This window comes from Rhincodon typus, chromosome 3 (genome assembly GCF_021869965.1).
Source record: "Rhincodon typus isolate 14 chromosome 3, sRhiTyp1.1, whole genome shotgun sequence".
Taxonomy (NCBI): Eukaryota; Metazoa; Chordata; class Chondrichthyes; order Orectolobiformes; family Rhincodontidae; genus Rhincodon; species Rhincodon typus.
The window spans coordinates 127,504,312-127,517,051 of NC_063334.1; the positions used below are offsets into that span (position 1 = coordinate 127,504,312).

General features: G+C 45.3%; 1 protein-coding gene across 6 annotated transcripts in view; it reads left to right on the plus strand.

Moving 5' to 3' along the window:
• The window catches only part of nadk2 (NAD kinase 2, mitochondrial), a 153,674-nt gene that overhangs the window by 96,300 nt on the left and 44,634 nt on the right, over positions 1-12,740 (plus strand). For 5 of the 6 annotated variants that reach the window (XR_007261791.1, XR_007261792.1, XM_048595268.1 and 2 more), the window contains exons 2-4: positions 1,612-1,700; positions 7,862-7,950; positions 10,066-10,147. Coding sequence is in view for 4 of the 6 variants with exons in the window: in XM_048595268.1 (XP_048451225.1) it covers positions 1,612-1,700; positions 7,862-7,950; positions 10,066-10,147 (260 nt within the window). In the remaining 2 variants the exon portion in view is untranslated. The remainder of the gene's footprint in view (positions 1-1,611; positions 1,701-7,861; positions 7,951-10,065; positions 10,148-12,740) is intronic. The other variant, XM_048595271.1, reaches the window with a different exon arrangement.

Here is a 12,740-nt window from a genome sequence, read left to right on the forward strand (position 1 = left end):
TAAATCTCAATGAAGATGACCATCTGGGCATGAAGTCTGGTCTAGCTGAAATGAACTGGGTGTAAAGCGATAGAGGCACAGGGCAGACATTTAAGGGAATATTTCAGAATACTTAGAATAAGTTAAAGAAAAATCCTAAAGGGGAGGCTCCATCATCCATGGTAAATTAACCAAATTTGGGAGACCATAAGACCTGAAGAGAGAGCATGGATCTGAGCAGAAATGATTGGACAGAATATAAAGAAAGGCAGAATAACTGAAAGGTCAATTGGAATGAAGGAATTAGAGTGAGAGGAAGTGAGCTATAAATGTAAAAACAAATAACAAGAACTTGTACATGTATTTAAAAAGGAAAAGAGTAAGTAAAGTGAGTGTTGATGAGAGGGATTTAGTACTGATAATAAAGGAAATGGTAAATCAGATGAATAAGTTCCCTTCACTATTGAACAGTAGTGGCCAATATTTTCAATGTAAAGGCACACCTCAATGAGACAAAAACTTCCATGGCACAGCCACTTTTCCCAGCTGATTTAAATAAGACCATAAACATCGCATTTACTCTCATTTAATTTGCTGTAGTGGGAATGGAAACACTGAGTGATCAGTCAGGCTGCTCTCACAACTCGCACCCATCTTGTTGACTCATGCGTGACTCAGTCACAGAGAGGAAGCCCAGCTGGAGCTGCTCCCACCATGCATGGCTCTGGAGAGGTGCTGAACTAAACTCCTTTTGCCCCACACCCCGCATCGGTACAGAGGAGATCAGCATGATCTCATTGAACGGCAGAGGAGACTCTGAGCTCAATGGTCTACTTCTGCTGCTACATTTTGTGGTCTTCAGTACAGCACATAATCAAGAATGCTAATGGGATACTGTATTTTCATGCAAGAAGAATTGAACACAATGGGCAATGAAGCTCTGCTCTGATGAAGAGTCACCAAGACTGCATGTTAGCGTGCTGTCTCTCCATGGATGCTCCTGACCTGTTGTGATCTCCAGCATTTTCTGTTTTCAGTACAGATTCCAGCCACTGCTATAATTTGCTCCATCATGGCGATGTCTTTTCATGATGGAGAGGAGAGGAATTTTTTTCCTGAGGAATGTGCAACTTTGGAACTCTCTGCCTCAGGTGGTGGTTTGTTGAAGATGTTTTTACGAGAAGTGGATAGATTCCTTTCAGGCAGGGGATCAAGGAGTACCGGGAGGAGGGAGGGTTGGTAGATATGAATGTGGAATTTGAAACACAAATAGATTGACCATGATTTTACTGAATGGTGGAGCAGGCTCGGGGAGGGGGAGCCTGGGGTGGAGGTGTTATGGAATGATCTAGTTGTGCTCCTATTTTATGTATTCATAACCAGGATTTAACAGCAATTTTGAGGAAGTTGGCAGGACACAATGTGTTTACTCAAATCCAGGCTGTCTGATGACTTTATTCTAATAGTCTATCCCTGAAGCAGGAGGTATGGATGAAAGATTGTAATTCTGCCTAAAGCCTCAGGATTCTCATTTACCCTACACTCCCTGCACAGCTTATTCCATTCCATCATTGTTGAATTTCACACCTCTCGCTGCCCAGTCTAATGCAGCTCTATTGTGTTTGATTGCAGCTTGCTACGAAAGGATCCAGTTACAGTGGGTTACTGGAACGACACACTGTTCACAACGCCAATGTACAGCATGTGGTGGACACTCTGCAGTAAGGAGCAATTTCTTCCCATGTGTTGACTCTGCCCACAGTCTTCCAAATCTCCTGGGATGTGGTACAGTGCTAATTGTTGGAGATTTTAAATAATATCGGATTGTTCAAAAAAGGGGAGAGGGATAATGCTGACATCTGAAGACAGTCTACCTAATGTCAGTGCTGAGAAAACCTGTCGAAAGATTATCAAGATTAGTCAGAATTTGGAAAATCACAGTTTAATAAGTGGAAGTCAGCAAATCAAAAACCATTTAACAAATCCTTGGACTGGCTGAGAGCTCCATGGTGACCCTCACATTAAACCTCATCATCTGCCCAATGAGAAAGTAGTACTGTCCCTACCTCTGAGCCCGGGGGCTTGGTTCAAGTCCCACCTTCTCTGGAAGTGTTTAATAATGTCTCTGAACAGGTTGATTAGAAAAGAAATGTGTTAAGCGGACCCAGTCCCTTTCCAACTCCATTTTGATTCAGTCACTTCCCTTTCTCCCTACTCCGCTCCCCCCATATCCTGCCAACTCCCTCACTTTTAATGGTTTGCATTGCCTTTAATGGGCTTTGCATGTAAATATTGAATTGACTACACAGGTGTTTTTATTGGTTATGGTTAGTGTTTATAAAGGAAAAAGGCACAATGGTTTTGGTGGTGGGAAGGTTGCTCAGTTGTGTGTGATTGTCAGTACAATGCGGAGCTGGAGGAACGCAGCAGGCCAGGCAGCATCAGAGGAAAAGGAAAGCTGATGAAGGGTCCTGACCCGAAACGTCAGCTTTCCTGCTCCTCTGATGCTGCCTGGCCTGCTGTGTTCTTTGAGCTCCACACTGTGTTATCTCTGACTCCAGCATCTGCAGTTCTTGCATTCTGTCTGTGTGTGATTACACTTGAATTGAATTAGCTTTATTGCGACGTACTCAAATGGTTACAGTGAATAGTTTAAAAGTTGCCACTTACAGCGCTATCTTAGGTACAACCTTAGATACAGAATAGAGAAATGAAGACAAAAAAGTTACAGCGGTATACAGTATGACCATAGGTCAGAAAAAACAAGAAACCAAGTTAAAAAGACGAACATCACAGTCTTTCTCCAAGGGCTCTCCACAGAAGACCAATGCGAGGGCCCTCCACATGGCCTGACTGCTGGCTGCTGGCCCTGCCCAGAGGCTGGGAGTGGGAGGCCGGGGCCAGGTGTCCAAGGTTGAGAGTCCAAGCAGACTGAAGAGGAGAAGAAAACCACAGAAGCGAGAAAGAAACATGAAAAAGAATGGGCAGAATGGCGCGCTCTGGCTGGAGCACTCTACTCTGCTGTCATCTTACTGGAAGTTTTGGTTTAAAAAAGGGCAAAAAAAAAAGACCCTATCTGCCTTCAATTCCCATTTGATTTAGCCCCATCCTGTTCTCACCAAACCTCCACTTCACTTTTGATGGTTCACATTGCCCATAATGGGCTTTTGTTGCAAATATTTAATTGATTACACTGGTGGTAGTTAGTGTTTAGAAAGAAAAACGCCAAGGTGATTTTGATGGTGGGAAGTTTGCTCAGTCTTGTGTGATAGCACCTCTGGATATACCTAAAAAACAGATCCAGGAGGGCTGTTCTGGCACAGTGGTACTGTCTCTACCTCTGAGCCAGGAGGCCTGGGTTTCGAGTGTCACCTGCCCCAGAGGGGTGTAATAACATCTCTGAACAGGCTGATTTGAAAATAACACAGACCCAGGGATAAGTCTGCAGAACTGTCTGTGCCAGGCTGGGGCCAGCCTTTGTACTCCAACAATAAACAATGTTCTTTTCCAGTCTAGCTTCCTGAGTTATTACAAAAAAGAAATGGAAAATAGGTCTTGACAGGCTTGCTGCTCAGAGAAAGATAAAAAACTAAGGGGCATAATTTGCAAAAAGTGGTATATCATTTAATACAGAGATGAGGAGACTTATTTTTGAGTATCATGTATTTATGGGAAGTCTTCCTCAGAAGAGTTGAGGAAGTGGGTCATTGATTAGGGGCTGGGGCTATTTAAGAGTTGGCCACATTGCTGTGGGTCTGGAGTCACATGTAGGCCAGTAGTGACTCAGATGAGTTTTTCCTGACAGTTGACAACGATTTCATGGTCATCATTAAACTCTTGTTCCCAGATGATTGTTGAATTCAGATTCCACCATCTGCCGTGAAGGAATTTACCACACACGACACACACACGACACACACACGACACACACACCACACACGATCCTACTGAAGTTGCTCTCTGAGATTGAATGCAAAAAAGGCAAAGTTTTATAGGTTGCCATAGCATGGTACCTAAATTATTGACAGAAGTCATAAATAAGAAGAAAAAGTAAAAGTTCATCAGAGTTCAATTAATGACTCCTGGGTTTGAGGTATGCTGGAGCTACAGAGAGCTACCAGTTCCCTCCAGTGATTTCTTCAGTGTCACTTTCCACCAGGAGGTATACTATGCAATGGGAGAATCCTGCCAGTATCTGCTTTATCAGCTTTGGAAAGATGGCTGGGCATTCTGGATACTAGTCAGTTTGATTTGATACTGGTATAACCTGCCTGGAGTTGTGAAGGCTGGAATGTCCTCTGTGTGTGCCAAGGGAGTGGGAACATGCCAGGATCCCTGGAGTAAATCCACCTTGGTAATATAAGGAGCTTTTACGTGGCCTATCAAAGCAATCTTCCAGCCTGGATATCAGGAAGGAGACAGTGGTCTGGTCAGTGCACGAAGTGGAGCTGTTGGATGTGGCCCCCTGTAAGTGTGGTTGCGGTCTTCGCTTGGGTCACACAGGTGACCTGAGATGTTCTGGAATATTCCAGAAATGAAATATGAGTGCGAGTCCAAGTGGAGCTTGATGAGCAGAGCAAATGTGGAAGAATTGGACTAATTTCCTTACTTCTGTTTTGTTGGATATGAACCTCAGGAACAGCCTCTGGGAAATGGGTAATCATGTACAGATTGGAAAGGGCTTACTAATAAACCTCTTGTGTTGGGCAGCCATCCTACCCAGTCCACTGACACCATGTTGAATGGTTCCTCAAAAGAGGTTGCAGGTCAGGGTTTTGCACAAACTGGAAGGTGTGACAGACTCTGTAAAACCTTATCACGTGGAAGTTCAATGGAGAGTGCAGGAGGGCATGCAATGAACAGCATCATGCGTACCTAAAAATGAAGTTTTGACTGGGTGAAGCCACCACCTGGGGCTACGTGTGTGCCAAACAGCATAAAACTATGAGCATAAGCAGCAAGTGATTCCACAGCCAACAGATCAGATCTGAATTCTGCAGTCCTGCCTCTTCAGCCTTCTCCATTGGTTCCCAGCATCACAGATACCAGTCTTCAGCCAATTCAATGAAATGAAGAAACAGTCGGAGGCAATGGATAGTTAAAAGGCTACGTGCCCTAACAACATTCTGGCAGCACGAGCCATACCTGAAAATGCCATGTCAACCTGGTGAAGTAACCAAACAGGACTACATGCATGCCAGACAGCATAAGCAGCAAGTGACAGACAGAGCTAAGCGATCCCACAACCAGCAGATCAGATGTAATCTCTGCAGGCCTGCCACATCCAGCCATGAATGATGCTGGACAATTTAACAACTCGTTGCAGGAGGAGGAGGAAGCTCCACATATAAATGATGGAAGAGCCCAGCACATCAGTTAAGGTTGAAGCTCTCACAACAATCTTCAGCTAGAAGTGCCGAGTGGATAATCTATCTCGGCTTCCTCCAGCATTACAGATACCAGTCTTCAGCCAATTCAATTCACTCTATATGATATCAAGAAACGGTTGGAGACACTGGATACTGCAACATTCCAGCAATATTACTGAAGGTTTGTGCTCCAGAACTTTCTGCTCTCCTAGCCAAGCTGTTCCAGTACAGTTACAACACTGGTATCTACCCGACAATGTGGAAAATTGCCCAGGTATGTCTGTACACAAAAAGGACAAATCCAACCCGACCAATTACCACCCCATCAGTCTGCTCTCGATCATCAGTCAAGTGATGGAAGGTGTCAAGAACAAAGCTATCAAGCCCAGCTGGAATCGATGGGTATCAAGGACAAACTGTCTGCTGGTTGGAGTCATACCTGACACATAGGAAGATGGTTGTGGTTGCTAGAGATCAGTCATCTCCGCTCCAGGACATCTCTGCAGGAGTTCCTCAGGGTAGTGTCCTCGGCCCAACCATCTTCAGCTGCTTCATTAATGACCTTTCTTCGTCAGAAGTGGGGATTTAAAGTTTTCTAGAAGATTTGTAGCTTGGATCGTGGATGAGGCTGTAGACTTGCTCACCGAGCCGGTGGGTTTGGTTGCAGACATTTTGTCACCCTGTTCAGTAACATCGTCAGTGCGCCTCCGATGAAGCATCGGTGTTCTGTCCCACTTGTTATTTATATACCTTGGTTTGCTGGGGTGGTTGGTATCATTTCAGGTTCTGTTTTTCAGTGGTTTGTAAATTGGGTGCAGTTCATTGTGTTTGTTGATGGAGTTCTGGTTGGAATAGCAGGCCTCCAGGAATTCTGGTGGGGATGTTCGCGGATGATTACACTATGATCAGTACCATTTATATCTCCTCAGACACTGATGAGGTCCATGTTCAAATGCTATATCCAGGCTCGGGCTGACAAGTGGCAAGTAACATTTGTGCCACACAAATGCCTGGTTATGACCATTTCCATTTAAGAGACAATGTAACTACTGCCCCATGACATTCAATGGTGTTCCCATCACTGAATCCCCCACTATCAACATTCTGCTGATTATCATTGACCAGAAACTTAACTGGACTCACTATATAAAATAGTGGCTACAAGAGCAGGTCAGAAGTTAGGAATACTGTGGCGAGTAACTCACCTCCTGACTCCCCAAAGCCTGTCCACCATCTACAAGGTACAAGTCAGGAGTGTGATGGAATACTCCCCACTTGCCTGGATGGGTGCAGCCCCAACAACACTCAAGAAGCTTGACACCATCCAGGACAAAGCAGCCGCTTGATTGGCACCACATCCACAAACATGCACTTCCTCCACCACCGACACTCAGTAGCAGCAGTGTGTACTATCTACAAGATGCACTGCAGAAATTCACCAAAGATCCTCAGACAGCACCTTCCAAACCCACGACCACTTCCAACTCGAGGGACAAGGGCAGCAGATACATGGGAATACCACCTTCTGCAAGTTCCCCTCCAAGCCACTCACCATCCTGACTTGGAAATATATCGCTGTTCCTTCACTGTTGCTGGGTCACAATCCTGGAATTCCCTCCCTAAGGGCACTAGGGGCTTACCCACAAAATATGGACTGCAGCAGTTGAAGAAGGCAGCTCACCACCTTCTCGACCACAACTAGGGATGGGCAATAAATTCTGGCCAACCAGCGACGTCCACATCCCACAAATGAATGAAAAAAACATTTGAGTGGGCAAGTAACATTCTCATCACGCAAATGCAAGGCAATGATCGTCTCCAACATGAGAAAGCTAGGACTCCATGATGCCACACTTGGTTGAATGCAGCCTTGATGTCGAGCTGTCACTCTCACCTCACCTCTAGAATTCAGCTCTTTTGTCCGTGTTTGAACCAAGGCCGTAATGAGATCAGGAGCTGAGTGGCCCTGGCGGGACCCAAACTGGGAGTCACTGAGCAGATTATTGCTGAGCAGGTTCTGCTTGATAGTACTGTTACTGACACCTTCCATCGCTTTACTGATGATCGAAAGGAGACTGATGGGGCGGTAATTGGCCAGGTTAGGCTTGTCCTGCTTTTTCAGTACAGGATGTACATGGGCAGTTTTCCAACTTAGGAGCATAGGAACAGCAATAGGCCATTCAGCCCTCGAGTCTGTTCCACCATTCAATGAGATCATGGCTAATCTGTGGCTTAACTCCATGTACCTGCCTTTGGCCCATATCCTTTAATACTTTTGCTTCAGAAAAGTGTAAAAAAAATTTGACAAAGAAACTTGTAGAGACAACCTCGGTCAGTGGGACTGATGGCATTGCTGTGCAGTGAGCCAGTGTGGACTGAATGCCGTCTGTCATCAATTTTATGGGTTCATACTGTCTAACAGAATTGTTTATGAAAATTGGTATGATTACAGTATGGCTACAGGAAATGATGAGGGACTAACTCTTAGTATTGTGTTGCTCTCCCCTTTTTAGTAAGGAAGGAATTGAGGTTCGCCTGGTGAAGCGGAGGGATTACACTGAGGAGACCGTGCAATGGGCGGATGCCATCATATCTGCTGGAGGTAATAACAGCGACATTCCAACTTCCAGTGTGTGATCGGGGCTGGCTCTGAGGGAGATGTGTAACGGAGAGTTCTGTCACTGCAGTCGTGCAAACTCTCTTCTTTCCTTGCCTCCTTTTATTTGAGGAGCTTCTTAATAGGAAGACATGAGGAAGTTGATTGACTCTACCTGGAACGGGCAGATTGCTTTTGGGGAAATATTGGATGGGCTAAGCTTGTATCTGCTGGAGTGTAGAACAGTGAGAACAAAAGAAATAGGAGCAGATAGGCCATGCTTTCCCTGCCATTCTATAAGACCATGACTGATCTATCCCAGGCCTCAACTCCTCCTTTGTACCAGTTCCCTATTGCTCTCAGCTCCTCCTAAGAGGCAATAGAGGTGGTATGATGGAAATGCATAAGAACCTGGGGGGTGGTGACCAGGTAGGATGAGTTGAGGATGTTTCCTCTTAAGAGGAAATCAACAGTGAGGGGATACTGATTAAAAAAAAATTAGGGGTTACCCATCTGACATACAAATGAGGCAAAACATTTTCTTACAGAAGTTGGTAAATTTTGGAATTGTTTTCCTGAAAAGGTGATGGAAGCCGAGTTGTTGAATATATTTAAGGCGGTGGTGGACCAGTTTGCGTTCCACAAGAGGGTTAAGTTATCAGGTGTAAATGAGACTGTGGATTGAGGTTACAATCAGACCAGCCATGATCTTATGAATAGCAGAGCAGACGCAAGGGACAAATTGGCCTAGTCTTTATTTATATGTTTACATTAAAGCTCTCTCTACTCTTTTAAGCTGAAAGCAAAGCTCTCTCTACATTGTACGCATTAAACACTCCCAGGACAGGGGCAGCATGGGGTCAGGTACAGGGTAAGACTCTCTCTACACAGTTGACTTTGGATTTCCAGGACAGGTGTAGCATAGGGTCAGGTACAGAGTAAACTGCCTCGACTCTTTTAAACTGAAAAGAAAACTCTTTCTATTGTTATGGAGGGGAAATAGCCAACCCCTCTGATAATTAATCTAAAACACAAGTCCCAAGCTGTTATAAGAGACAACAAGGTGCAGGGCTGGATGAACACAGCAGGCCAAGCAGCATCATAGGAGCAGAAAGGCTGACGTTTCGGGCCTAGACCCTTCATCAGAAAAGACCCTTTTATAAACTTCCAAGCACAGACGAAGCATGAGCTCTTAAAGGGACCACAGCACTCTTTTCCCCATGATCATTTTTACCAAAAAATTCTAACTTCCTGCCTGACTTCATGAATACTCTACCCAACTTCGTAACACAACAATCTCCATCAAACACTACTAGGACAGGGACAGTAGGGGATTAGGTACAAAGTGCTGTTGCAGTGGACTTAAGTTAAGGAGACAATAAGGATTGTAGATGCTGGAAGCCAGAGTCTGTAGGTGTGAGGCTGGAAAAGCACAGCAGGTCAGACAGCATCCGAGGAGCAGGTAAGTTAGGGTTTGGCCTGAAATGTTGACTTTACCTGTTCCTTGGATACTGTCTGACCTGCTGTGCTTTTCCAGCTTCACAACTATAGACTCTAGTTTTTCATAGAATCCCTACAGTGTGGAAACAGGCCATTCAGCCCAACAAGTCCACACTGCCCCTCTGAGGAGCATCCTAACCTGACTCGTTCCCCTTACCCCTACATTTCCCATGTCTAACCCACCTAAACTAAACATCCCTGAACACTATGGGCAATTTAGCATGGACCAATCCACCTACTCTGCACATCTTTGGACTGTGGGAGGAAATGGGAGCACCCAGAGGAAACCCACGCAGACATGGGGAGAACATGCAAACTGCACACAGACAGTCACCCGAGGCTGGATTTGAACCTGGGTCCCTGGTGCTGCGAGGCAGCAGTGCTAACCGCTGAACCGTCCAAATGTTAAGGTCCTGGAGCAGTGACAGTTATTAACTCGGGCAAACCTAGGACTGAGGGAGATGGATGGTCTGCCCAAACGAGAGAAATGTGAACCAGCTCCAAGTGAGTGAGGGAGTGAAGGGAGAAGTTGGAGCAGGAGAAGGTTCTCTCCCCTCCCCCCCATGAAGGCTAAAGGGCCTGTGTGTGATTGAGCTGACTGATCTGTCTGATTCTGTGCAGGGGATGGCACCATGCTGCTGTCGGCCAGCAAAGTGTTTGGGCAGATCAAACCTGTCATTGGAGTCAACACGGATCCAGAAAGGTAAAGGGCTGTCACTAATGGAAAATAATGTGGAGTGCAGGCTGAAACGCTGTGCCTCTGAGGGAGTACAGGCTGAAACGCTGTGCCTCTGAGGGAGTGCAGGCTGAAACGCTGTGCTGTCGGAGGGAGAGGTGAAGGCCAAGTATGAGGGAGGTGGTCATTGGATGGAGACTGCAAGGTTTAATGGGGGTTGGGGGGACTGCAGGGCATGGTGAGAAGGTGTGGTCTGCTAGGTTGGAGGGGGAAGGAATGTTGTTACTGGGTGGATGGGGGCAGTCTGCCAGGGCAGGGCGTCAGGTATCAATCATGTCTGCATCTTGTAGGAACGAGCAGTGGGAGTAGGCAATTCAGCCTTTTGAGTCCACTCCACCATTTAACATGATCGTGGCTCATCTAATCCTCATCTCAACCCCACTTTTCTGCCTGCTCCCCATAGCCCTTTATCCTGCTTTTCACCAGAACTATAGCCATTTCTTTCTTGAACTTGTTGATTGATTCTGTCTCCACAACACTCTGGGGCAGTGAGTTCCACAGATTCACAACCCTCTGAAGGAAGTAATTTCTCCTCATCTCAGTTTTGAACATACCTCCTCTCACACTATATCTATGCCCTCTTGGTCGAGACTGTCCCACAAGGGGGAACATCTGTTCAACGTCCACCTTATCAATCCTTTTTAGCATTTTACATCCCTCAATCAGATGCTCTTTCATTCTTCTGCACCCCAGCCCAAGCTATTCAACTGCTCCTCATCGACAGCCGTTTCATCAACTGGAATCAGTTTGGTGAACCTTATCTGAAACATCTCACATTTATCCAAATTAAAGCCCATCTACCACTCCTCACTGTTTACTGCAGCTCAGACTTCAACTTGAGAAACCCAAATTCAGGTCAATAACATTAAAAGGAGCTACAGTTGTGTCCAATTTTGAGTGTCAGGCATCCAGAGGGTCAATAAGGCCTTAGGCAAAATACTAAATAGGCATACTAAAATACCTGATGCTAAAATGGGTGGGAAAGCAGACAGCGATGAGGAGATAAAGAGTTTACAGATGGATATTGATAGGCTCAGAAAATGGGCTAGAATCTGGCTGATGGAGTTTAATGTGGATAAGTGCAAGGTTGTCCATTTTGGCTGGAAAAACAAAAGGACATATTATTATTTAAATGGGAAGCAGATTCAAAGTGCATCAGTGCAGAGGGATCTGGGTGTCTTTGTGCATGAATCACAGAAAGTAGGTTTGCAGGTGCCGCCTATAATAAGAAAGGCAAATGGAATCCTGTCATTTATTGCAAAAGGACTGGATTATAAAAGAAAGGAAGCGTTGATACAATTATATATGGTGTTGGTGAGAATACACCTGGAGTATTGTGTCCAGTTTTGGTCTCCTTACTTGAGGAAGGATATAGCGGTACTGGATGCAGTTCAGAGGATGTTGAAACTTTGGTGTGGGTGTAAAAGAAAATGAAATGGTGTTAGAGGGTGAGATTGGGAAAGCTATGTTTTCCTTTTCCTGAGAAGGCCAAAAGGAGATTAATGTATAATTTTAGCACAGTAAATAGGAATACTTTTTAACAGCCGCAGCTAAGTTGATAAGCAGAGGACACTGAGGACAATGCTGGCAGCCAGCAACACCCACAAATGAATTTAAAAAATCTGAGGTACTGCAATTGACAAAAGAATCAGGTGGCATTGAGCCAGTGCCAGGCAGGAGGAGGTCATTTGGCTCATCGAATCAGTGGCAGGTTTCTGAAGCAATCCAGTCGGCCCCATTCCCTTACTGTGCCCTTGGAAAATGGAGCAAGAATAGGCCATTTGGTCCTTTGAGCCTGCTTCACCATTCAGTATAATCACAGTTGATTATCCAAGTCAGTACCCGGTTCCCACTTTCTCTCCAAACCTATTCATCATTGAGTCCTCCAGCATAGATAAAGATCCTTCGGTCCAACCAGTCAGTAATCCCAAACTAAACTAGTCCCACCTGCCTGCACTTGGTCTATATCCCTCCAAATATTTCTTATTCATGTACTTATCCAAATGTCTTTTAAACATTGTAACTGTACTCGCATCCATCACTTCCTCTGTAAGTTCATACCACACACGAAACACACTCTGTGTAAAAAAGAAAATTGCTCCTGTGTCCTTTTTTAAGTCTTTCTCCTCTCACCTTAAAAATATGCCCCCCTAGTCTTGAACCCCCGTCACATAGAGAGAGGGTTTCAAGATTGAAATCTGCCATTCACCTTATTGTTACTCATGATTTAAAAACCTCCTACGCTCCAGTGAAAAAAGGTCCCAGCCTATCCAGCCTCTCCCCATAACTCAAACCCTGCATTCCTGGTAAATCTCTTCTGGACCCACTCTAGTTTAATAATTTCCTCCCTATAAAAGGGCAACCAGAACTGAACACAGTACTCCAGAAAAGGCCTCACGAACATCCTGGGCAACATGATATACTCAAAGGTGCTGGCACAGTGGCTCAGTGGTTAGCACTGCTGCTTCACAGCGCCAGGGACCTGGGTTCAATTCCACCTTTGGGCAACTGTCTGTGTGGAATTTGTACATTCTCCCCGTGTCTGCGTGGGTTTCCTGCA